This window comes from Notamacropus eugenii, chromosome 1, assembly GCF_028372415.1.
Source record: "Notamacropus eugenii isolate mMacEug1 chromosome 1, mMacEug1.pri_v2, whole genome shotgun sequence".
Classification (NCBI taxonomy): domain Eukaryota; kingdom Metazoa; phylum Chordata; class Mammalia; order Diprotodontia; family Macropodidae; genus Notamacropus; species Notamacropus eugenii.
This window is the reverse complement of record NC_092872.1, coordinates 446,360,841-446,387,853: the sequence shown is the minus strand read 5'-3', so window position 1 is coordinate 446,387,853 and position 27,013 is coordinate 446,360,841. Positions and strand designations below refer to the sequence as shown.

General features: G+C 38.0%; 1 protein-coding gene across 1 annotated transcript in view; it reads left to right on the top strand.

Annotated features, from left to right (window-relative positions):
* Nucleotides 1-27,013, top strand: part of PSMB7 (proteasome 20S subunit beta 7) — an 89,099-nt gene that overhangs the window by 60,006 nt on the left and 2,080 nt on the right. The window contains exon 7 of the mRNA XM_072631883.1: nt 25,169-25,320. Within this exon, the coding sequence (XP_072487984.1) occupies nt 25,169-25,320 (152 nt within the window). The remainder of the gene's footprint in view (nt 1-25,168; nt 25,321-27,013) is intronic.

The window sequence follows — 27,013 nt, the reverse complement described above, 5'->3', positions numbered from 1 at the left end:
CCCAGGAGTCTCTTAAAGGTTGGTTATTATATGATTGAGGATGTTGTAGGCAGGATTCATGCTGCAGGTAAGGATTGGACTTATTCATTTGTTTCTTTTACGTCCAACTCTCGGTGACTCCATTTGGGGTTTTCTTGGAGAGATACTGGAATGATTTGCCATTTCCTTCTCCATATCAGTTTACAGATGAAGAAACTGAGGCAAGTGGGGTTAAGTGGTTTGCCTGGGGTCACACAAGCAGTGAGTGTCTCAGGCTGGATTTGAACTTCGGTCTTCCTGACTCCAGACCTGGCACTTTATCCACTGTACCACCTAGTTGTCCTAAGGTTGACCTTTGAGGTCCTTTTCTACTTTGGAGTTTTGTGGAAAACTGTTTATAGGATCATTGCCTCAAAGAGATTCCGAAGCACTTTCCCTTTGTAATACACAAACTGTTGTTGAGTTGGCCACTCATCAAGGAATGCATTAGGTTTTTGCACTTGTAAGAATATGTGAAAGTGCCATCACAAAGCATTTGCCAGAGTGCTCATTTATATAGGGCATTGTGCTTAGCTATTGAGCAGATATTACATATAGATGGACATGGTTGATCTTTGTAATGCAGTCTGAGGGAAGCTGTTTTATATTACAGTTCAGTTACACAGAAACAGATAATAAGCAAGCAGTGAAAATACTCCTATACAAGTCAAGGGCAAGTGCATTTTTATTGAGAGTGAAATGTAAAAAAAAATATGATTCTACTTGTATTTCTCCAAAAACAAGATTGGCAAGTACTTCCTCCTCAGCAGTGCTAGGGATTGGCCAAGCTACTCCTTATTTCTGTATTAAGGCCAGGTTTTAAAAGCGGCTTACTTCATAGACTGAGCTGGTCCATGAAGGTGCTTTGAGAGGATTGAAGGCAGTATAGAATTGAAAGTAAAACAGTTAATAAGTTGTAAAGAAAGGGGATTTTTTTTAGGACATCATGCATTAATTTTTGTGATGTAGGTACTTTTTTCACTGATGTACATAATGATTTCAAACATTTAAGTTTACAAAACTCTTTGTATATGTTATCACATTTGATTCTTAAAACAACCCTGTGAGGTCATTACTGTAGGTATTATTCCTATTTTACAGATGAAAAATCCGAAGTTCAAAGAGTTTGATATAGTGAAAAGATACTGATGGATTTGGCAGTACTAGTTCTATCACCTGTGTGACCTTGGGCAAGTTAACTTCTTGATCGAGAGCTTTCTTTCTGTAAAATTGGATCAGATGACATTTAAAGTTATTTCCAGTGCTAGATCTATAATCACATGACTTGCCCCTTTTCGTATAGGTAGTCATTGTTGAAAGCAAGATTTGTACTTAGGCCTTACTCACTCTTAAGTACAGCACTTTCCTTTACTCTAACCTGCCTCTCCAATGACATCTCCCTCCCACCTTCTTTTCCTGTGTGACTTTTTTCCATGTTTTATCATAAATTGTCTTTAGAGGATCCTGCCTGGTATTTTGGAGGCCTTTCCTCGTATTCTTTTTAAATTCAGACAGTAATAATATCAACTTTTTATATAATTTTTATATAATACTCTCAAAGAAATGTCCTCACAACAACTCTTTGAAATTGGTGGTGGAAAGATCATTTGGAAGGATTCTCTTCCCCTTCCTTTCCCATGGTTCCCTCCGCTCCCCCTTCTCTTCTTCCTTTGAGGCTCAGTAAGGTACTAGTCACCTAGCTAGGGTCACACATTAAATATTGGTCCAAGGACTTGAACCCAGAACCTCTGAGACTCCTAAGTCTCGTATGCTTTCCCCCATGCTACATTCCTGACTGGTAAATGCTAGATTATTTTGTTAGTGAGTGAGAATTTTGTTTAAATTCTAGATATTTTGTTGTTGCTTTTAACTACTTCCCCCTACCAGCATGTTCTCTAAATGCTTATTCTGTTCAGCATTTATAGAACATTTTACATAGGAATGTTGTTTTCCTTTATGTTGATAGTGTAGGGCATTGAGAAAGCATGATTTACCAAAATTAATCATAAAATTAAATTACTGAAAAATCTTTAAATATTGAAGACATTTTTCTATTTGAGGCATAAAGGACTGTACATATATCTTTAAGATCCTGGACAAAAAATAAGGGAAAAACCAAACATGTTATTTGAATGATGAGAAGACTCGTGTTTGTGGGGTTTTTCCCCTCCAACTGCCAAAACTTTTTAATCTTTGTCGACAATTGTTCTGTTCTCTGTCGTATTTCGGCTGTCTCTGTGTGCCTGGGAGCTCCACGGCAATGACAGGCTGCATATGAATTCTGTATTCATTAGTGATCTTGATCCAAATGTCTCTGTCCCTGCCATGGGGGCTCAGGTGTGGAAGCTGCTGGCTAATCCCACCAGCTGACATTCAGCGGTTTAATGACTCTGTAGGAAGGTGACCACTTGCTGGGAGGTTTGCTGGCTAAACTCAGACAGCAGACAATGAAAATCAAGGAAGACTATCAGTGTTAAGCCGAAGCGCCTTTCCGAGAAACTTGAACCCACGTTGGCTTCAAACACAGAGCTTAAGCAAATGTAAAATTAAAAAGAAAAAGCTGACCTTCAGTACCTGAAGTAAACAACTGTTTTCATATTCTCCATTTCTGTCGTCTGTCTGTTGATGTTTTGTTGTTCAGTAACACTTTAATAGGTGCCAGCTTAATGAGGTGATCTTTAGACTGTTTTCCAAGTTTTTATATTTTAAGGTTATGTTTGTGCAATTTCATCTGTTTAGGTATTGCATATGTCTACAGAGAGCCAAGAATCTTTCTGTATATGAGTGCAGAGGACTAATGTGGGCATATTAATTTGTTTTCTTGCCCATCTTTTTTATCTGTATTTGACTATTTTTAGAATGAGTTCTTTGATTAACTAATTTTGACAGGTGTCACTAGCTATTTTGACAGCTCTTTACAGTGATCTGCCTTCTGATGATATCAATTCTTACGTAGATTTGGTTTTTCTTTAGCAGGCCTAAGGCAGCACTGGAGCTGTTCAGGGGAAACTGATGTTGGCAGTTCTTGATGTTCCTGTAGAATCTGCAAATCAGAGGGGACCTCCGAGGTCATTTATTCCTACTACATTTCCCTAATGTTAAATGCTGTTGATATGGTAGATCTGGACAATAATGAGGTTTTTGATGGTCATTTTTCTACTTTTCCTAGGGTAGTTTTGATTTTTTGCTTTTGGTTATGATTATATCATGTTGGGTATGTGTCTTGACCTGAAACTTGAATTATCAGTCTGGGCAATTGTGTATTTTAGAGTAGTGTGATATAGTGGGAAAAATTCTGGCCTTGGTGTTAAGAAAGCCACAAATTCAGATCTAGTAACATTTGCTAATCTTTGTGACCATGGAGAAATCACTTAACTTTTCACCCCAGGTTTCCTCATCTGTAAAATGGGAATGATATGTGTACTACCTCAGTGTTGTGAGGCTTCAATGAAAGCAACACAAAGTACCTTCTAAACTTTAAAACTCTGTAAATGTCAGTAGTTTGTTAATATTATTATGTTAAAAAGCATTTTTTTCTTGAATGCTGATTATGGACTTTTAGTGGGCCAAAATATTTCCATTTACGGTAAGAGTTTTTCTATGAATTTAGTTTCTTAACCTGTAAAATTAGGGACTGGAATCTGATGACCTAACAGGTCCTTTTCAACTTTAATATTCTATGTTCTAAGACCTCTCAGCTCTTTTAAGTTCTGCATTCTAAGGCCTCTGTGAGCTCTGACCTCTTTTCAATAGTTTCTTCCAACTTACAAACTCAAGATTATTTAATTTTGCTTAATATGGAAAAAAATAGCCTTTTGAATTGTCACAAATTTAAGATATCCCTGGGGCGCAGTACAGAACTATTCTTAGCAAGCATTGATTAGCTAATTTTAGATTTTTATAATTCAGTAAGATATTTGGAGAATTATCCATTAGATTAAACTGACAATGAGGTTGTTAATGGTTAATCTTTTTCATTTTAATCTTTTGTGTCACAGCTCTTCATGCTTTAAAAGTCAAATTAACCCTTTTTTTAGTTTGAACCTTCTGGTGTTGTAAGATTGAGAAGGCAGGAAAGGGAAAGGACTTACTGAGTTTAGTACTTTCTTTGTAGCTCTCCTGTCTACATTTTCATATTTCATAGTTTAAGTATCCACATCACTTGTTTTGATGTTCATCTGGAGATTTAAAAAAAAGGTAGTGTGGTATCTCAGGTGTCTCTGGGAGGAAGGCTTCTAAAATCAAATCCTTTAAATCCAACTGCTGTTGAGAGAATCTCTTTTGGAAGTCAAAAGTTGGATTTTCCCCAGGAGTGGGTGTTGAGAAATGTATGTCCTTGCTTTTCAGTGTCAGGAAGTAGAATAGGTTACATGGAAAACTACTTTTTAATAAAATTACCAGAGTGGAATGGGTTTGATGGTGAACTCTTTGTCATAGGGCAGGGCCTTGGGAATTCTGGAAATAAAAATTAGAACCACAGAGTGTCACAGCTGAAAGGAACCTGAGAACATGAAATGTTAGAGCTAAACATTAGAGTTAGAAGGAACCTTAAGCAAAAATGCTAAAGTTTGAAAGGTACAGAGAATTTTAGACTATTATAGGAGGTTTTTGCTGGAAAGGACCACAGAGGTTATGTAATCCATCTGTGGAGATATCCTACCTAACCTTTGAAGTTCTTAATTCTTTTTCAAAAGATATTATGAAGTGTGACCACAAATGGTTAACTTGTATAGTTATTGCCTTTGGGAAACTTTTTGTTGGACTTTCAAGTATCTACTATGTACTTGTTAATAGGCATTATTATCATGGAATGTACTATTGAAAGATTTTGCAGGTTACAGTGGAGATTACTTATGCAAAAAGTAATGTAAAAGTATGTAAAACATACCAAAAAAGGAGTTATTTTCTTACACAATAGGTAGATGTAGGACAGGTAATTATTTTTGATGCATTCCTCTGGAGCAGCTGTTACATCCTAAATGTTTCCAGTTTGTATGTTTCTAGTAACTGTGGAACATGGGAGAAATATACCATGTAGGTGAATATTTCATGGCCTCTCTCTAGTGCCTGTCTCAGAAATCCAGAAGACAAAAAGTAACTTCTGTATGAACAAGGAATATTTCATCAAAATATTCAAGAGTTGGAGTTAGGAGAATGAGAAGACTCATTGAAGAGAATGTTAGGGGAAATTTCACACAGGCATTTGGGAAACATTACCATAAATGTAGTAGAAAGAGCATTGAATTGGGAGTCAGAGAGCTGTATTAAAGTCTCAGTTTTGCTACTACTATGACACCTTGGTCAAGCTGTTTGACCTCTCTGGGCCTCAATTGCTTCGTCTGTAAAGTGTTGTGGTGGCTGATCTCCAGTTTCCTTCCACTTCTACTGTTCTTTGCTCACTCTATAGTATAAATCATAGTTTCTTTTTAAAAATACATTTTATTAATGTCTGTTTCTTAACATCACCATTAATTTCCTCCCAAGATTCCTGACCTCCCTTATCCTAGAGAGCCCTCTTATATAACTAATATTTTTTAAAGCAAAAAAAGGAAAAAGATGAGGGGGAAAAAAATCAGCATTACTGATTTGCAAATGTTTGAAAATATATGCAGTGTATAACACTTGTGAACTTCACCTTTGCAAATGTATGAGAATGTCTTATGTCTCTTCTTTCAAGCCATACTTATTTATAATTTTGCAACATTTACTTCTAATTTTTTTTTGTGTTATGGTTCTTTCTGTTTATATTGTAGTTATTGAGCATATTATTCTCTTGGCTCTACTTAACTTCATTCTACATCAATTCATATAGAACTGGCCATGCTTCTCTGTTTTCACTTGTCATTTCTTACAGCTCCATTAAAATAATTATGTGCTACAGTTCTTTTTTAGCCACTAATCAGTGGGAATCTACTTTGTTTCTAATTCTTTATCATAAAAAGTACTGCTACAGTATTTTAGTGTATATGGGGACCTTCTTCTTATCATTGACCTCATAAGCTTAGCCTAGAATCTCTGAATCAAAAATTTTGGCCATTTTAGTAACTTTATTTGCATAATTCCAAATTTACTTTCTAAAATGGTTGTTCTGATTCACAGCTTCACCAGTAATGCACTAGTGTGTCTATCTTTCCACAATCTCTCCAAATTTGACTTCTCATCTTTTGTCACTTTTGCTAATTGCAGAGTATGGGGTGAAACCTCAAGGTTTTGATTGGATCTTATTCTTAATAATATGGAGTATGCTTTCAAATGGTTGGTAATAGCTTACAATTCTTCCTTTGAGAAGTTTGTTCACATCCTTTGACTATTTATCTATTGGGCAATGACTTTTGGTTTTATACATATCTGTTCATTGTTTATATATCTTAGATACCAAACTCCTTTCAGAAATTTGATATGGAGATCACCCCCAACCCCCATTCAGCCACTTCTCTTTTTATCCTTGTTTTATTTGTAATCGTACGTTCACATATGTTTTACTTGTAAGTGACTGAATTGCCATTGCTGATTTGGTCTAAAAAAAGTGCACAATTTAGAGCAAATAAAATTCTCCCCTTTGCCTAGACTATGTTTCCCATTGTTCTAGTCACTATCTGGAACACATAATGTTTTGAAAAAGATGAGTTAGTACAGAGGCTGAAAATTCCAAGGTCAAAAGCTTTAAGAGAAGTAGAGTAAAAGGATTTATAAGCCATTTTATTATGTAGAATGTTTCTGTTGTGCAAATCTGTTTTTACAAAATTTTCATCGTAGCTTACTTTAATAAGTGATAGCTGTCACTGCTATAGAGAAAGTTAGAAGAGGAACCCTAAGTTTAATCCCCAGAATCATTAACTAAACTGCAAACTTAAGACATTATCTGACTTGGAGACTGGTGTAGAACAATGTATTTGTACTTTTCTATGTATAAGTGCTTAGAGGAGTATCAAGAATGAAATATAAGAAGGAACATTACTGGGTGGTAGCTTAGAATAATATAAGTTTTGTCTTGGCAGGTAATTTGGCATAAATTGTTAATGTAAATTCAGGTTAGTGGGGAAGACGTTATTTTAGTAAAAAAGATAAACTGCTGATTAATTCAGTATAGAACTCAATTACAAATTGAAAGTGTCTCTGCGGGACTCCAGGACCCTAAAGACAGCAGATGTTGAATTGATACTCCAGCACATTTCACAGTGGTATGAAATATTAACATGGTTTATTACACTTGTGTGGGATACTGTATTAGAAAGGGGGAGGTGAAAGTAAGCCTGGGCCTTGTGAGTGGTACAAAATACCAAACACTAGAATCTAATATACAGTGAAATATAATTAAGGACACTAGCAAAGGAGTATGTGTGTGTTTATACATAATTTTGTAGAAAATAAGTATAAAATAGCATTCAGACTTAAGTAATTGTGTGGTCATTGTAACAAAGGAGTGTGTGTGTGTTTATACATAATTGTGTAGAAAATAAGCATAAAATAGCATTCAGACTTAAGTAATTGTGTGGTCATTGTGTCTTTATATTGTGCAGGTAAATTAATATAATAATGAGTATTGAACTTCCTAACAGATCATTTAAGAGTTAAGCTTAACTCACTACCTGCACAAATGAGGAAGGGCTCTTGGCTGCTCAAGCAATATTTCAGTTAGTTAATCATCCCTATGTGTATTGGGCCAATAGTTTTAAATTGTATTTGGATTCCTCTTTATTTCCTGGTCTAAACCATCATGTAGGTCATATTCTTGCCACATGGTGTTCTACAAAATGCCATTGTAACTCATGTACAGAAAGAAACTGTCTTCAACCGAAATGTTTATATTAACAGCATGATGTGGTAGAATTGGAGTCAGAGGACCTGACTTTAAATCCTAGGTCTGACATTGTGTGACCTCAGGCTAGTTGCTTAACTTCTCTGTGCCTCAGTTTCCTCGACTCTTAAAATAAGGGGTTGATCGAAATTTCTAAGGCTTCTTCCCAGGTCTAAATTGTATGTACTTCTTTCACTGCAGTACTAATGTGATTTCATCAGGGTGGATAATCCATGTAGTTAATCAATCTTCAGGCATTTATGAAGCCCTTAGTATGTGTCATACACTGCTGTAGATGCTGGGCGATTAAAAAACCAAAGTGAAATAATCCCTGCTGTCAAGGGGTCTACATTCTTAATAGGGGGAGGGGAGGCATAACAGGTACCTAGGTTTTACACAGTGTAGGCCGGGTATGGAGGCTGTGCTAAATACAGGAAATATGAAGAAAGGCAAAAACATGGTTCCTGACTTCCCAGAGCTCACATTCTAATGTGAGAGGGACAGTGTACAAATAAAAGATGAATAGTGTAAGTCCTAGGGCGAAGGAGACGAAGTAGGGCAGGAAAGTTCTGAAAAAGATAGGATTTGAGCTCAGTCTTGAAGGAGGCCAGGAAGCCAGTAGCCAAGGTGAGTAGAGAGAGCATTCCAGTTACGGGAGACAACTGGTGTAAATGTACAGATTTGGAAAATATTATATATAAGAAACAGCTAGTAGGTCAGTATACTTGGGTCATAGAAGGAAGGAAAGTGCAAGAAGACTGTAAGCAGTCTAGATTGTGAAGGACTTTCAGTACCAAATAGGATTTTGTGTTTGCTCTTTCAGTAGTAGGGTCATGATGATGGTCTCTTTTCCCAGAAGTTCTAAAAGCAGCTCAACTGAGATAGTGGTGATAGGTGTGGGTGTGGGAGGCTTGAAGAGGGAAGAGTTTGGAACAACTGCCCTAGGGGTAGTGGGATAGGAAATCATTTAGGGAGGAGTTAAAGAATTAACCTTAGTTCTGTGAGCTCTGGGTAGAACTTTGTCAGATAACATAAATTTGTAGTGGATCAGATGAGCATTATTGTGACCATGTGAAAAGGGGTGGAGAGGAGGTGAAATTATCACAGAGGTCTAGGGTTGGGGTTTGGCAAGGTGAGCCTTACCGGTCAGGGGACAGAGGATTTCCATGTATTTGACAGTATAGAATTGAAGGGAGGGAAGTGAAATTTGAGCTGGAGTGTTGTCCTGGTAGAGTACTGAGGGATGGAGGAGCTGCAGATGAAACAAAAAGTTCAAGAATGGAAGGATAAATAGGTGGATTAATAGGAGGCTATGTAATCTGATACAGGAATTTTAGAGTTTTTGATCATTGAAACAAAACATTTGTGAGTGACAGAAAGCCCAAGAAAGTGACCCTCACTGTATGGAAATAGAGGAATTAGGAGGTTAGGTATAAGGGTGGGGAGTTGGGATCAAGAGTAACAGCTATTTGAAAGAGGAGAGAGAATGGCCTGGGAGGCAGGTAAATTACTGCCTTCAGTCTGGGTCAGGTGATACATTTGAATGGAGTGAGATTTTAAGCAACTCTTTTATACCTCCACAGACAATTTTTGTGAATTTTTGTTGCTCAGAAAGTCCAACTTTTTGGCAAGTCAGGAAAATCTGAGTTTAAATCTAGGTTTAGACACTAGCTGTGTGACCCTGGGCCTGCCACTTCATCTGTGTTTGCTTCAGTTTCCTCTTTTGTAAAATGACTATCATAGCAGCACCTACAGCTCAGGGTTGTTGTGATCATCAGATAGGATTTGTAAAGTACTTTGGCACAGTGCCTGGCACTTAGTAGGCATTATATAAATGCTTATTCCCACCTCACCCACCCCTTGTGGTTTTTCCTTCCTTCTTGAAGAGGATAATGACAGCAGGGAGATGATGACATGACTTGCAGTTGAATTGGATTTGAAGGAGGGAGAGCTGTGCAGTCACCAGCCTCACTTACTCTTCCACAGCCATCTGGGTGCAGTGAGGAGATATGGATTAGGGTGACTGGAGATGGCCCAGGATGCAGTGGGAGTCCTTGACCTTTTTAAACTAAGGTCTTTTCAGGTTCTCACTTTGAGTTAGACAAATGCCCATTTAGTGAATAGGCCTGTTTAAGAAGTGAGTCAATGGATGGCCACTTAAAAAACAAAACAGAGCCAACCCTTATACTCAACTAGGCTGCCCTCCAAATGACCTGACTTCCTACTGGGTGTTTAAAGAATCTGTGGTCCATATCTGTACAACAAATAGGCTATGTAGACTAGTAGAGGAAGATATTTAGCAAAATGAAACGTGTGTTGTAATTTGTTAATCTGGTGTTCATAGGATCTAGTTGCTTCACTTTCCCACTTCTATACGTTTGCTTGTTCTGGTTTTTATGACTAATGCTCTCCTTCCTGTCCTTATTTCCACTTCCAGTCTTTAATACCACATTCAAATGTTATTTCTTCCTTAAAAGCTTCTCTGATTTTCCTCATTGGAAATTCTTTGTACCTTCTTCAACTGCAACCCCATGAATATTTTTATCCTATGTGTTTCTCATGTTGAATTTTGCATTCAGGTTATTTGTATATGTGGCATCCTTTTAGTAGGTTGTAAACTCCATGAGGCTAATGACCATATTTTATTTACACTATAGAAGTTCAACTGAAGAATCTAAAATGTTGTATCAAATTTGGCAAGGTAAATGAATGATGAAGAGTCAGGAGGTCATTGTAAAGTAGTAAAAATAATAACATGTTCTTTGGCTGCATCACAGCACAGTATTACCTCCAAGGAATTAAAAATGACTATCAGTCACCCAGAGGTCAATGGCAAGGGGTGTGATGGGTATGAAAATAAGCAATAACACGTTATAAGTAAGGAACTAGAATAAAAGGTATTATCAAGAAATAGATTTTTTTTTTTTTAAAAAAAGGAACATGGACTGGATGCTTGACCAGAGTAGGGGATATGAACTATATGTAGACAAAGCAAGAATGGCCCCCAGATCATTGAGTGGCATATCAGCGGCAAGCCAGTCAGAGGTCATGGTCAAGAGTCTCAAAGGAGTAGAAGGCATGAGTGGGTTTTGGTCTGTATTACTGAAGGGAACACCCACATTGATGGAGATCACGGATACATTTAAGTTTTTGAGTATAGTAACTAATGATTCACATCTGTAGAGCCTTTTGTGGTTTACAGATGTCAAACAAGCTTGTGAGGCCTGATGGAGGAAAAACTCGAAAGTATGTGAGTTGATATTTTAGCAGTTTTAGTAACTATGTGATCTTGGGTAAGTACCTCAACTTCCTTAGGTTTCTTAAACTGGAGGGGCTGGATGTGGCAGCACATCCTTGTGCTTACTGATGCTGAAGCTGGTGGATCACCTGAGTTCAGGAGTACTAAGCTGCAGCAGAGCTAAAGATAATTGGCTATCTGCATTAAATCAGGCACCAATGTGGCAAGTTCCCATGAACAGAGTGCCAGCAGACCACCTGAGGAGGGGCATACTAGCCCAGGTCATAAAAACAGAGGCCATTAAAAGTTCCATGCTGATCAGTATTAGGATCAGGCCAAGGAAGGGATGGAACAAGCATTTATATACCAGGCACTGTGCTAAGTGCTTTAAAAATATTTCATTTGATCCTTAGAACAACCCTGGGAAGTAGGTGCCATTATTATCCTCATTTTCCAGATGAGAAAACTGAGGCAGACAGTTTGTGACTTACCTCTACTACTGTCTGAGGCCAGATTTGAACTCAGGTCATTGTGACTCTAGGCCCAGTGTTCTGTCCAGTGTGTCCCCTGGCTGCCTCTAAGGAGTCCCAATTTTCAAAAGTAAATAAGTGAAGTGAAGGGGTTGGATTAGATCATAGTAATTATAGATTTAGAGCTGGAATGGACCTTAGAGATCATTTAGTTCAATCTTCTGATTTTTTTCTATTTTTAAAAAATGAAAACAGTTATTTTTACACAATTCTGAATATATCTTTCTCGCCTCCCCATCACAGAGAGTTATACCTTTCATGAAAGAGTTTTTAAAAAGAGATTTTAAGAACCAGTTCAGCATGTAAACTTGAGTACACCCTGTAACTGGCATTATTTTTCAGGGTGTACTAATAGTTTTTTTTAACTTCAGAGAATTTTCATTTTAGGCTACTGGCTGTTAGGATAGTATGAGATTTTATCACTTGGCTTATATAATAGAATTTACATGTGGAGACCCTGAGATTCATGAACTTGGATGGGAAAGAAATTTAATATTTCCTTCAGTTGTTCCTAGACATGACTAGAATACCAGAGACATACAGAAAAGGACTAAAATTCTGTATTCTAGCCTAACTCCTTTGTTTTTAGCTCTGGAATCTGAGGGTGAAATAATTAGAAAGGTGAACTAATTTGCTTAAAGTCATATAAATATTAAGACTGGCAGAACTTTAACCCAGTCCAACTCCAATTCCAGTGCCCTTTTCTGTATGCCTATCTCTCAGTAGTAGTACCAAAGTATTTCTAATTTCTCTCTCACTATATAAATCATCAGTATTTGTGTTTGGGGTATTAGAGGATTTAGATATCAAAATACCAATATTTTCCAAAACTGAAATGGATCTGTGATCTCATCATTTTGTTTATTCTCACATTTGATGCTTATTGCAACCCAGCTTTGCACATTCTATGTGACTTGTCCATGAATTCTCTACCCCCAACCCCCGTGGGGGTAGAAGTGTCACCCACTGTGTTGGTGTCCTTCTTAGTTATCTGTTAACCATTGAACGGATAGCCTTAGAACATATGAACCATTTATTTATTGGTTATTCCATGACTGGCTAATCTCTTTCCTGGTCATTTTTTTTCTTTGATGGCATTCTTTAGATTCTGCTCATGCCCACCAAGTGCCACTCCAGTGTCCTTTGGATGATCCTCAGTTCAGTTTTTCAGACTGTAGTGCTCTGCCACTCACAGCCTTAAAAGAGCTCTGAGGCAATATTAGTGTTGAGAGGCCCTCCCTGTGCAGGACAGACAGGTGCAGATGCAGGGTTCCAGGAATGCTTTAGTACATTTGCTAGGAATTCAGTGGGTGAAACAGCATTCCAAGCATAGTGGACAGTGCAAGGAGAGGTCTGAAGGCTGGAGAATTGAGGACCTGCTCAGGAGGCAGAGAGCAGTAGTTTGCCTGAAGTAGAGAGTGGTGGAGGTGAGTTTAGCTCAGATTATGGGGGGCTTTTGGCCTCAGGCAGTGGAATCGGAATTTTGCTTCAAGCATTAGAGGTAGTAGGGAGTTACTTCATAAGTTTGAATACATGAATGACATGTCTAGATCTGCATAAATAAGAAACATTAATTTTGTCATTCCATTGGTGAAGTCCTTTTCTCACAACCATGCTGAGAGGGTAATACTAGTGTCATATGGTGGAAGGGAGCACTGTGTCTGGAGTCAGAGCACCCAGGCTCATCTCTCAGCTCTGCTACCTACTTGCCCATTTGTCCTTGGATTTGCCCATGCTTTCTTTCCCTCTTTGGTTCTCAGAATCCTCATTTATAAAATGATGTGGTGATTGGACTAGACGATCTGTAAAGTGCCTTCCAGCTCCAAGTCTGATTTTTCTGTAATAGAATTATTATTACTCTTGGAGGTGAATAGGACTTTAGGGACCATCTAATCTTGTTTTCCATTTTACAGATGAGGAAGCTGAGGCCTATATAGAGAAAATGACTCAGTGACAACAGAGATTCAAGCTCAGGTCTTCTGACTCTTTCCAAGGCCAGTGTTCTTTCCAGTATACCTGGCTCCCTTTCAGAGTACTCTAGTTTAGATGACAGGATTTCTCATTATTTCTTTTTACTCTGGGAAGTCATATTTCTGGTCTCTCTCTTCCCATGTTGTGAACCAAAAAACAAATTCATTTCACTCCTCTCTGATGTTAGCTATTTCAGCCTGTAGGGGCTAATTTATTGGCAGAGCTCTTTGTCAGTGACCAGGTATGTTTTGTGGAGAGAGGAAATTTTTAGAAGGATTGGAGGTGCTTTGCTTTTCATTTTGAGGTTACTTTCTTTGTCTTACCTAGTCTTTCTTTTGTTCCTCTCCTATAATTACAATTCATTTAGCATAGACTTTAAAATCTGTACATTTACACATTTTATAGGGAAAAGGCTACCTGTTTCTCTTTCCTTTCTTCTCCCTCCCCTACTTTGTGCTTACTTGGGTTTCCTTCTCCCCAGTCATCTCTATACTAGTCTCCAAGAACAGGGATAAAACATGGGGGTTGATTTGAGCCAAGATAGTTTTTATACCTAGCGTTTCAGGAACTAAAGAACAGACTTGAATTCTTTTGGAGCATTTAACATACAGGGATAGGTGCTTGAGGGGCTGTAGGGAAAAATACTGAGCAAAAAGATGATAAAAGCTGGAGTTCAGGAGCTTTGGCCTGTCTTTTTTCTCTTAACCTCAAATCTGTACGGCAGTTTCTGTACTTTGTGTTGACAAACTGTGAATTATGATGAGCAAAAACATATTTCTTTAGTCTGGTTTTCAGACCCATTACCTATGTCTTAGGCTTAATATGTATTACCAGTCTGAAGGACCAGCTCTGGCTGCTTTCCTTCAGACATATGCTATGGGTAGTGATTTCTCTTTATTGTGAATGTTGCAGTATATGTTTTCTTTTGCAGTGTGGTGCTTGTCTGCTTATCCCTCTAGAAGTTTTCATTCTCATTTTTATGTCTAGAGTAGTTATATTATCTGCACAGGCTAACACTTTAAGAGGGGCCTTGACAAGGTAGACAGCAGTCACAGGAGAAAAACCAGGATACTAAGAGGATTCCAAACTATGTCATGATAATTAGTTATGAAACTGAGAATATTTAGCCTGGAGAAGAACAGACTTGGGGTAGGGGTGGGGGGGGGGGGGGCGGAGACGTGATGATAAAGGGAAGGAGAGGACGATAAGATAATTAATTTTAAATATCTCTATTATGTGAAGAGGGATTAGACTTATTGTAATTTCAGATAATAGAACTAGAAGTGTTTCTTGAAAATCACAGACTTATATTTTACCTCAGTAGAAAAAAGGACTTTGTTACAATTTGAGCTTTCAGAAAATGCTCTCTTTTTAGGTGGTAAATTCCCAGTCACTGAAAATATTCAATTAAAGGCTGGATGACCACTTGTCAGATGTTAGAGGTTGAACTAAATCACCTTTAAGAACTCTTTAAATTCTTTAAAATACTATTTTTATGTCTCCAGGGTATTAGTAATATGTTGCCTTCTGCTGGATAAATTGATGAAGTCCAGACCCTCACCATTAGGTCCTGTGTGCTGAGGTGTAGTACTGTACCTCTGATGATACCCTCTGGCTTGGAATCACTTGTTTTTGTAAATAGGCATACCCTGTCAACCTGTAAAGTCTCTACTCCTGCTGTCCGTCACCTTGTGTTCTCATAAGTGATAAGACTTTTCTTCTGTCTGTTCACTTCATAGAATCTGTTCTCAAAAGCCCATTGGCAGGAAAGGGAAGAGTAGGAATAGCGACACAAGAAAACACAACCACATACTCAACCCCTAATTCCCTATTCGACAGATACAATCAGCACCAGATGCAGTTCAATTATACTTAACAATTCCCAGGTGTTTCCATAGGAATACTGCATTTACCCAAACAACTCTCACAGAAAACAAAACCCAAATTCTTATGAATTTGACTTATGACTGCCACACAGTACTGGTTTTCAAAAAAATTAGATCAACTTTTTTGCCCTAAAATATTTACCTACATATGGGATACATGAGCTATATTGCAGAACAGAGGAAACACACTGCTTTGGATGGTTATTTTAAACACTTTTTTGAGCTCTAAATTTTATTCAGCAACTCATAAGTGATTCCTTTATGTCACATTAATAGTATAGTCAGAACTTCAAATCAATAAGATAGATGTCTGTAAGCCTCTTTTCTCTTTCTGATACTTTACTTCTCTGTTGTTTATTAATCTTATTTTGAAATTACTCTATCCTAGTTTCACCTTTAGGTTGTCATAGCCTTCCCTTTACTCTCAAGTAAGTACCAAACACTGTGCTAAAGGCTTTACATTTTCACAGCAACCCTAGGAGGTAGGTGTTATTATTATCATCCCTATTTTACAGTTAAGGAAACTGAGGCAGAAAGCAGCTAAATGACTTCCCTGGTTCACACAGCTATTAAGCATCTGAAGCAGGATCTGAACTCAGGTCTTCCTGGCTCCAGGCTTAGTGTTCTCTCCACTATGGAACCTTACTGCTTACCAAATTCAGTGCTGGAAGGGATTTTCAGAATCATTCTTTCCCCACCCCTCCAAATACATTTTACAGCACAAATATTCAAAAATTAATTTGAGACTCATGTAAGTTTAAGTGGCTTGACTTCAAGGTCACACAGGTAATTCATTGTCCATACTCGTGTTCAAAATTAGGTCTTCTGATTCTAAATCCAGTGTGATAGACTGACAGTTCATGGCTGGATCAATCTTCAGAGCTTTTCCAATGTGACAAAGAAGAGAGTATCCATACCACAGTGAGTCATCAGAGGAGAATGTCAGACCCAGCTTGGAAGCATAATTAGCATAAATGTGTTTTTTATTTATATACTCACACACAGACAAACAGATATGATGAGATCTGTCAGTGGCATAGACTTGGGTTCAAATACATCTCCTAACTGTGACCTTGAGAAAATCATTCATTTCTTGTTTGTAAAATTGGGATGGTGGTCTCTGCTCTGCCCATATGGTTGGGTAGCAATAATAAAAATAGCCCACACTTATGGGGTGCTTTAAGATTACAAAGTGCTTTGTGTATCTCATCTGATTCTTATAACATCCTGTGAAGTGGGAACATGTGTTGTCCTTATTTCACAGATGAAACTAATTGAGAGTGGGTGATAATTTAGCAAAGGTCAAACAGCTTAATAAGTCTTATAGGTAGGTTTTGAACTTGGTCTTTCAACAGCAAGTCTAGTGTTCCTTCCACTATACTATGCTAACTTATAATTGAGGTATCAAAAGTCAGAGGGACCTTGAAGATCATTAGTCCCCTTCCTCCCACTTTTTACAGATAAGGGAAGTGAGGTGCAAAGAGGTTAAGTGATTTTCCAAGGTCAAGATGCTTCTCCAGTTTCTTAGGAGAGTTATAGTGAGCCATGAACCATGGACTAGGTAGCTCTTTTCATCTCATGGTTATTGTTCTGTTACTCTTTAGAACTGTGAAATCTGTGTATAAGGGCTTAACAGGACTTGGGAACATATTGGAATACAGTATATAGAATGTCAGGGCTAGAAGAGACCTTAGAATGTAGAATACCAAAGCTGGACCGGACCTCAGGACATGTTTCAGAGTGGAAACAGTCTTTAGAACGTAGAATGTTATACCATCCAGTGTTAGAGTCAGAAAGGATCTCACAAGTGATTTAATTCAGTACTCCTGGCCGTTCTGTAGAGAAGGAAATAGGGTTCAGAATAGTTTGCGATTGCCCACCCCCGGTCACATAGCAAGTTTGTAGAAGAATAAGGATTAGAATCTAGGTCTTCTGACTCCAGGCCATTTCTTTGCCATATATCCTGCTGCCTCTTCCTTAAAGCCTTTGCCAACTAGTTCATGATGATCCAGAGGACAGATGTCATGTAAATAATCAATTCTATTTTTCTTTAACCTTTATTATTTTGAAATTTATTGTCTCATGTGATTGTAGATAAGATTTCAGTTTTATATTCCCAAGGCTATTCGTGAGTAGCCTGTCAAGTACTCTATCAAGTATATGTATAATTTTTCTCAAGAACTAAGTAATATACTGTTAAGTATATGGAATGACCACTTAAACATAGAAAAATATTAATTTGCTACCGAAGTAGCCAGTGCATCCAGTAGTACAGGCTCTTAAATTTTACTTTGCTGCCATTCCACATCTGAAAATCACTTATGTGGGAAGAGAAATTCGATTGAAGCCATATACAAGAAAAATGTGGAAAAGTTCCTTAGCTCTACTATTTTGGACCTGCACCATAGCAGATGTGGAGAGGTAATCTATCAGTTTGTGAGTGTCTACAAAATGCAACTCTCTAGATAACAGGTTTAAAGTAAAGATTTAATACAGTCTCCATCTACTATGATGTTGCCGTGACAGTTTAAAACTCATTCTCTAAATCTCAGCAGACTTTATAGCTAGCAGTGGGCCAATATAAAGTTTAATAGCATTGCAACACATAAATCATCTTTTAAAGATGCTACTAGTAGCTCCAATATTAAATGCAGACAATCGTCTGTGTTATAAATAATTTATCAAACACCATTTCAGATTAGCCTTCCATGCTGAGTTATTTATTTTAGCCTTTACTGTACTATTCCTAAGGCACTTTTTGAAAGATCCATTACTGGTCAGTTTAATGAACTTGGGGGTCTGTTTTGTCCCCTCAAGCACTCTGGTACAGCTGTGGTGACCATTACATGGCTGATCTGGACCTCTCGATGCCTTTTACAAGTGCCGCCCATTTGTCATGTAGTGGTAAATGGAGTTGCACATTGGAGTCCAGGGACACATTGTGTGATGTAGTGATGGAGACAAACAGATAGCTCTATAAAGTGCTGCCTGTCACAGCTGACTTGTATTATAGTACATCACTCTTATTGTAATCTCATTTAAGAAGCAGTATAGACCTGGGGGACTGATATTCCCAGTTAGCTTGGTCTTTGTAGCTGTAAAGCAGGAAGTACTCCTTTTATATTCTCTGAACTTTTGAGGGGAGGGTGTGCTTTTGGTTAGGATTAATTATTACAGCAACTCCTTTATAACACTGTAATGAAGATTCGTCAGCACATTTGTTATAACCTCCTTTTCTTGGCCTGTTGCAATTTTGCATTCCTTTATGCCTGGTGTTGACTCTTTTAAAATTATTAAAGTTTTCAGAAGAATGCTTGGCTTGTTTATTAAAGGAAACTCATGGCTTTGACAAAAAAAATTTGTTTTTGAGGCAGTGTTAACTCAGTGCTGGTTTTAGCGTCATGCTTTTGACATGGGGGAAGGGAGGTAATGAATAATACTTTAGATTGAGGGTAGGAAGGAAGCCAGAGGACCTGAGTTCTAGTCTCTTTTCTGCTATTTACTGACTGTATGATAAAGGGCAAGTCATTTTACTTGTCTGGGTCTTCCTTTCCTCTTGTGTAAAATGAGGGGGTCATGCCAGGTTATCTTTCGAGCCCTTTCAGCAAGTCTTAATATTCTGTGTTCTAGGGAGTCCTTCCATGTCATGGCTTCCATATCATAACACACTAAGTTGTAATATCCCTTCCAGCTATGTATTCTCTGTCCTGTGCTTTAATGTTCTAGTTTCTAAAGTCCTGTCCAACTCCACTAGTCCATCCTTTTTTTTCTAGCACTTGTTTTTAACTTGAAAAAAATGTTGTTTTAAGGTCCTTCCTTTGCTAACATTCTGTGATTATATTTTGTATATGAAGACACTAGACTTGGAGCACTTGCACAGTTCTGATTCATATGTCCTAGAATTTTTTTGTCATATATCAAAATATGTGCCATTCTTTACATAGAAAAAGGCTATCTGAGCAGTTGGACATCTTTTTTCATTGTTTTTCCAGTAGTGGGGTTAGGCTACTCTGATCCATCCTCACTCTGTCATCTAATCTCCCTTGTGACCAACAGGATAAATTTGTGTGACAGCTGGCCAGAGTTAGGGGTGCCTTGTCTGTGGCAGCTAAACTGATCCAGGCTTTCCGGCCCACATGGGACTTGAACCCTTGACCCTGGCATCATTAGCATTATGTTCCAACCAAAATTAGTTGGTCATAGTTAAAAATTTAAACCTTTACTGAGCCAGCCTTTCTCCCAGGTAAATATCCCTTGTGACATGGGTACCATCTGATTCTTTGAACAAGTGGCACCTGCATATTTTGCCACAAGGGATTAATTCTGAAAGCAATGGGGATGCCTTCTTTCTATGATATTATGGGTGCAATTGATTTCTTCTGTAGATCATAGTCCTTGGTTTTTTTCTTGATGAGTTTGCCAAAACCTTGGTAATATAGGCTAAATGTAATAGATGTTTTGTTGATCCCTAAAGAAAATGTATTTTGCCCATCCTCAAGAACATATGTTTCTTGGTATAAGCATGTACTTATTGAGCATTAACCAAAGGGTAGCACTGTGGTATATTGGAAAGAGTGCTGGACATCAAGTCAGGACATTTGGATTGAAATCCTAGCACCAACAATGACTACTTGTGGGGTCATGGGCAAGTCACTTTGCCTCTTTGAGCTTTAGTTTTCCTTCTTTTAAAAATGGGGATAATATCTATTCCCCTTATGTCACAGAATTTTTATGAAGAAAGTACTATGTTAAGCTTTAAATGATTTAAAATGACCATTATTATTAAAACAATCCTTATTGAAGAACTGAAAATATCCCTATTTTACACATTGATATATTGAAGACTTGTTAAATAGTACTAATAAGAACAACAGTATGCAAATTATCATTGATGTCATACGCAAGATAGATACTTATAAAGACAGATGGTCTTTAGTCAGCAATGTGTTGAGGAACTATCTACCATTCTCTCGCTGCTAGAGTTTTCTCTAAGAAATAGTAGAATTAAAATAAAAGCATACATTGTGTCTTGTCCTCCATCTCTTGGTCACTTTCATAATTAGGCTGTGACAATAGGAAGCCTATTAGTCACATGCTTTTCTGTGTCTAGAGAATGCTGAGATCATCTTTAGAATAGTTGTCATTTTATCAAGGAGTGGGTAGGAGGAGAAATGATTCCTCTTCCTTAGGACTTGACTTCAGGGACATGTAGAGTAGCTGATTGAAGCAGAAGCAGTTCTGGGAGGACTTTGTCACATTGAGACTCTTGGCAGAATTATTATAATAATTGTTACACCTACAACTGCTTTGTTGTTTTAAAAAAGTATTTTCACATATATTATTGAATTTGAATCATTGTGTCAGCTACATGGGACCTAAGAGATCATCTGATACGGGCTAGTAGCCCTACTCATTTTACAGCTGCTGTGAGTGAAAAGTGACTTGTTCAAGTTCACACAGTTAATTACTTTGGGGCATTTCATTTGGACTCAGTAGTGCAGGTTGTCAGCAACTTCTTCAGCCTTGGGCAGGTAGGTCTCTACCACTAATCATTGTGGTTGTTTGAGGCCACAAGTACTTACCTAGCTCTCCAGATTGCTTGAGGTTTGCATTTTAACCTTTAGTTTAACTTACTTTAACCTAAATTCTTTAAATCATTTTTAAAAGAAATAACATGTTTATACTATACTCCCCAAATAGAGGTTATTTCATATAGCTCTTTATTTTTGAGTGGCTCTCTTTCTAGTTTCTTCCCTATCATAATCATGACCCAATTTGACCCCTTCAAGGTACCTTAGTACCATCACTTTCAGGAAAATCCTATCATCTCTACAGAAAATATTGGTAGAGGATTGAAATGACTGCAGTTTTTAGTGCCCTTTGTGTCCTTTACCACTAAAGTAGTGTCAGAAGGTCATAGAATCCGATTGTTAAAATGCTGGAAGCAAATACAGAATACTAAAATTGAAAGAGACCTCAAACCTAGAATTTTAGATTGAGAAGCATACGCAATAATAATAATGATGGTAACTGACCTACCTCCATACATATAGATGTAGGTGTAGACATCCATACCCAAATATCTTTAAAATGTATATAATTTTTGTTTTTGTATGTAAAATTAAAATAAATTATCTCCTTTGAACCTTCCAACAACACAGTGGGGTAAGTACTCCCGGTACTATATCTAACAGTATCACTATTTTTATAGATGAAACAAAGGTTAAAGAGGTTCATTGACTTCTCTACAGTGACATAGTTAATAAAGTCGGGTCTTCAAATTTGCTTTCTGTTACCAATGCCTACCATATTGCTTCATAAACATCTTATCTAGTCCAACCTGTTTCATTTTTTTAGAATGGAAACTGAGGCCCAGAGGGGTTATATGAGTTTTCTAAGCTTCTGCCACTACTGGGTAGCAGAGCTAAGATGGGAATCCAGCTGTCAGTACATCTGGCCTACTGTTCTTTGGGCTATATCATACTGTAGCTCCAAAGAATTCTGTCATTCATTAACTTACCATTTGCTTACAGTTTATTTTTCAAAAGAAATTTGGAAATGCTGTGGATAAGAAACTTTGACCCTACATTATGCATCAAAGCCCTTTTCTACTCTTCTCTGCCTGAGTTGGGTGTAACCAGTCTTCTTGTTTGTCATGATTAGGCGGTATTAAGAATTTGACATCATTTTGTGAAGTACAAATTGTGGAAGTCACCAGCATTTATAAATGTGGTCAAATATTTCTGAGCTTGAGAGAGGCTTGTACTGCCACAGAGTTAGCTGCAGGGCTCAGGCCACTGAGGCAACTAAATTCTAGTGTGTCTCTTTCATTGAGTCTGTAGAGGGAGCTAATGTTGCTGGAATAAGTTGTCATTGCCTGGTGCAACCGATACAGAAAGTTATAGGGGGAGGTTCTTCAAAATGTTCGTGTCTGCATAGTAGTTCTGACTGCCTTCTAACAGCTTCATATCTCATGTGGTAGGTGAGTTCAAATGATGGGACTGGCATTTGGATCTGGGAATTTTCTGCTTCCCTCAGGACTATGGAAGAGACCTTCTTTGAACTTAGACTGAGAGCCAAGAGACTGTAGAACATAACATATTGAAATTAGAAGGACTTTTACAACATAGAATGTTGCAACATGGAACAGAAAATGTTGGAGCTGAAAGGGATGTTCTATTTCTGCTCAAGGATGAAACAAACTAAACTAGGTTTCCTTGTTTGGAGGTGTGACATGATCAGGATTTATGTATTTAGCTGTATGACTTAGCTTAGTTTTGGGGGACATGTCCCAAACTGTGTTTCCTAGTTTCTTGCCCAGATTCTGAACTAACATAACTTAGCAGACTTGTCAAACCTGGCTTCAGATACATGCCTGCCCTTACTTCTATATTCTCTCACTGCATTTCATCATCAACTTCCCTCCTAGGCACTCATTCTTGGTATTTTTCCTCTTTCCTGTTTGCCTTGTCCTGCAGGGAGATGTTGAGGATAGACTCTGGGCCTAGGACTTTGCTGGTACAGGGAACTCATGGATAAGGAAACTCCTACAAGTACAGTTTGGCAGCTAGTCTGCAATTTATAGACTTAGTGTGGTTAGTGAATTGCCAAGGATGAGTGTATCAGATGCAGGACTGGAACCCAGGTCTTCTTGGTTTTGAGGCTTGGTTCTATATCATTATACAGTATATAATGACAAAGAACTTACTTCATTAAAAATTATAATTATAGAATTGGAAGAGACTTAGAAGCAATGGCTGAATTTCAAAACAAGTTTAAGCTACACATGGTGCCTTTGTATAAGGCACTAATTCCCACTCTATTGGTACCTGCTTTCTCTCCTCCCTAAAGCTGTTATACCTCTTCTCTCAGCCTCCCACCCCACAGAAAGTTTTATTTGAGAGATGGTACTCTTTCTAAAGATACATCACATTTTTCTTTTGAACATTGAAAAAATTGATAGCATATCTTTCTAAAATGTTTAGCAGCACTGAAATGAAAAAAAAAAACAAACTTGTACTGTAAAAATGACAATTGACTTACAGTCATAGGATCAAAGCCTTAGAAGTTAGAAGTACCTTTAGAGATTAACCCAATCCCTTCTTTTAATAGGGAAATAAATTGAGGTATGTGAGGGTAAAGTGACTTGCCTAAGGCCACACAGCTGAGTCAGAATTTGAGACCTCCCTCCAGACCTCTGATTCCAAAATGCAGTGTGCTGTATTTTGCTATGCCATATTGCTGTAACATAACTGGAGTCAGAAAAAACCTGAGTTTATGGCCCAGCTTTGTCACTTACTAGCTGTGTCATCCAGGGTAAATCAAATCCCTTTCTGGACACTGAAAATCTACTTGAACCAAGTATCCCTCTACAATATCTGTGACAGACGGTTGATCATTCAGCCTCTGCCTGAACACCTTAGTGACATAAAACTCATTTAAAAGTGGCCTATTTCATTGGACTTGAACTGCTGGGATAGCCCCTCCCCGCTTTACTTCTTGCAGCTTCCACCCATTGAGCCTTGTTCTCTGAGACCAAACCATGACAGCCCTCTAGCTATGTGATGAAGGTGATTATGCTCTTTCTGAGTGTCTCTCCTCCGTGCTAAAATGCTTTTCAGCCATTTTTCATGTGATGTGGTTTGAAATTCTCTTACTATTCTGGATACAGGATTATAGGAATTAGAGCTGGAAGTAACCTTAAAGATTATCTTACCTAACTGCCTTATTTTATTAGTGAGGAAACTGAGGCCCAGAGAGGTTAAGGGACTTGCCTGTAGTTACACAGATAGTATCTAAGCTGGGATTCAGACTCAGGTCTTCTGGCTCCATGTCCACTGTTCTTCCCACTACCCTATGGTGTTCTTTTTAATTTGTGGCACTAGATTTTGTCTTGAAAAGGAGGAATACCTGGCTTGGAAAAAAAAAGACAATAATGATCAAGCAAGCATCTGTATGAGATGTTGAGGGGAGAGGGTTGGACATGGAAGTATTTCTGGTTTCCTTCAAATGGTCTACTTGCAACTCAGCATAATTCAGTTCAGCTGACATTAAGTATCTGTTATGTGCACAGCATTATTGCTAGGCACTGGAGAAAATAAAGTTTAAATAAAATATAATATTTGTTCTCATGGAACTTAGAGCCAATTGGGGGATAAGCTATATACATAGATAACTGTTATATATAATATTACATAATAAGCATATTAGGTATAAAACAAAATACTCTGATATCTGAGGGAAGGATGTTTCATGATAATGTGCCTTTTGAGTTGAATTTTGAAAGATGGAAAGGAATTTAGGCAAAGGGGGGGGAAGGGGAGGGTAGAAGGATGTTCCTGACATAGGAAAGACAGAGAGGCAAGAAAGCACCAGGTATAATTGTGTTATGGTGAGTAATCCAATTTGACTGGAGCATAGAGAATGTGAAAGAGTTTTATTAGATAGTGGAATGTAGATAGCACCAGATCTTGGTGAGCCTTGAATGACAGGTTTGCATTTTACTCAGTACATAGGGAGCCACTAAATATGTATATGACTGATTTTGTCAGCAATTTCTATTATAAAAGTTTAGAGCACCTCTTCTGTTGGTCCTTGTTATTATGTTTATCTTTCGATTTTGCATCAGTTTTTATTGGCCATAAGGCACGTTTATGTTATGGTTTCTTGTTCTAGTTATCAAAACACAAGACCACATTCAATGATGGCAAGCATTTCTTTTTTTTAGGAGGAAGAAGCCAAGAAGCTAGTTAGTGAGGCCATCTCAGCTGGGATCTTCAATGACTTGGGATCTGGGAGCAATATCGATCTCTGTGTTATCAGCAAGTCCAAGTTGGACTTCCTCCGTCCATTTGATATTCCCAACAAGAAGGGAAGCCGGTGAGCAAATTTGATTTTTTTGCTTGCTTAAGCACAGAATGAGCTGGAAGAAATGTGAGGCCATTGATTGTAAAAATGTATGATGTTCAAGCTGAAAAGGTTCTCCAAGTGCAGAATGTTAGAGCACAGAACACTGACTATAAAGAGCTAGAAAGATCTCGCATCATCTAGTCCAGCTCCCTCATTTTACAGAAAAATAAATAGAGCCAGAGAGAATGACTTGTTCATTAATACATAACTAGTAAGAGGGATCTGGAATTTAAACCTCACATCTTCTGGCTCTAAGTACAGGGCTCTTTCTGTTAAGTTATGCTGGCTTTAGCCGGCTCACTGACTTGATTTTCCAGGACCAGTGTGGGAGATGTTACAGTTCAGTGAAAAGAGCACCAAGAGACCCAGTTTCTATTGTTAAATGACTCTGACATTATAACTTGACTTCTCAAGGCCTTTTTTTAAAATAAAAAAGGTTAGTCTAGGGTCCTCATAGTGTTAATATTCTGTGTTTTATACTTAAGTTGCCCATGTTCCTACATCCTTTCTAGCTCTGGTGGCCTCCTTGAAGTTGTCGTATGACCAGACTGAACAGAATCCTTAGCTTCTGAGAGATAGATGTTCTTTCTGGATATTGACAGTTTTGTGAACCCAGCTTAAGGCTAAATGGATGAACATAGTGGTCTTGGGGGAGGAGCACTCAACAAGGTGCTGAACTTCTCCAGTGGTCATTGAGAAAGAAATCGTTTAATTTATACTTAGTTGTAGAATCGCTAAAGGCAGGAAGTACCTCATGTTGTCATATAACAGTTGATGGCAATCCTGTGCACTGTTATCCCCTGACCATGTACTGGTTTGGTGCCCCCCTACCCTTTTCTGAAGATGGTTTATGTGAAAACATGTTTAGAAATGGCAGTTACTAAATTGTGTATCCAGGAAGAAAGAAAAGAATATTTATTTGAAGAAGCAGTGAGAATAATAGACCACTCAGTCAAGAAAACCAGATTCTGGACCTAGTTTGGTCACTAAATCATTGTTTGACTTTGGCAGAGTGCTTTATCTCTTTGGGCTCCATAAAGGAATTGGACTAGATGGTTTCTGAGATCTTTGAGCTTTAGTGTTCTCCTAGACCCATAAATTATCAGAACGGGAAGTAGGAGAATAATGAAATATTAGAGCTGGAAGGGACCTTAGTATCTTAGAAATCATCTAAGCTGACATTCTCATTTTACCAATGAGAAAATAGATCTGTAGGAAGAAAATACTTATCCAAAATCATTCAGCTCTTTGTGGCAGAGCCTGGACTTGACTTGGGTTTCATTACTTGTACTCAAAGCTAGAGGGAATACAGTTGGTCCCATGCAGAAGAGCAGCGAGAATGGAAAGCAGAACACTTCTCCCAGGATGCCATCTCTAACATATGTGACTTGAGGATATGAACTTGGCGACAGGTTGAAATGTATAGATCCTGACTTTCCAGGGGCTTGTCACAGGTCTGGGCTGGACTCATGCTCCTAGTCTAGACACTTTCAGGGTACAAGGCTAAGTGGGTCCAACTTTCACATTTCTTTGTCTTCCCCTCTTCATGAGTGTTGACACTGACTGAAGAAATGTTCATTGGTTAATCTGAGTCTTAAGAGTTCCCTCAGCTATTGATTTCTGCAGTCTGTGGTTTTTAAATGGTCTGAGGCTTATTTACACA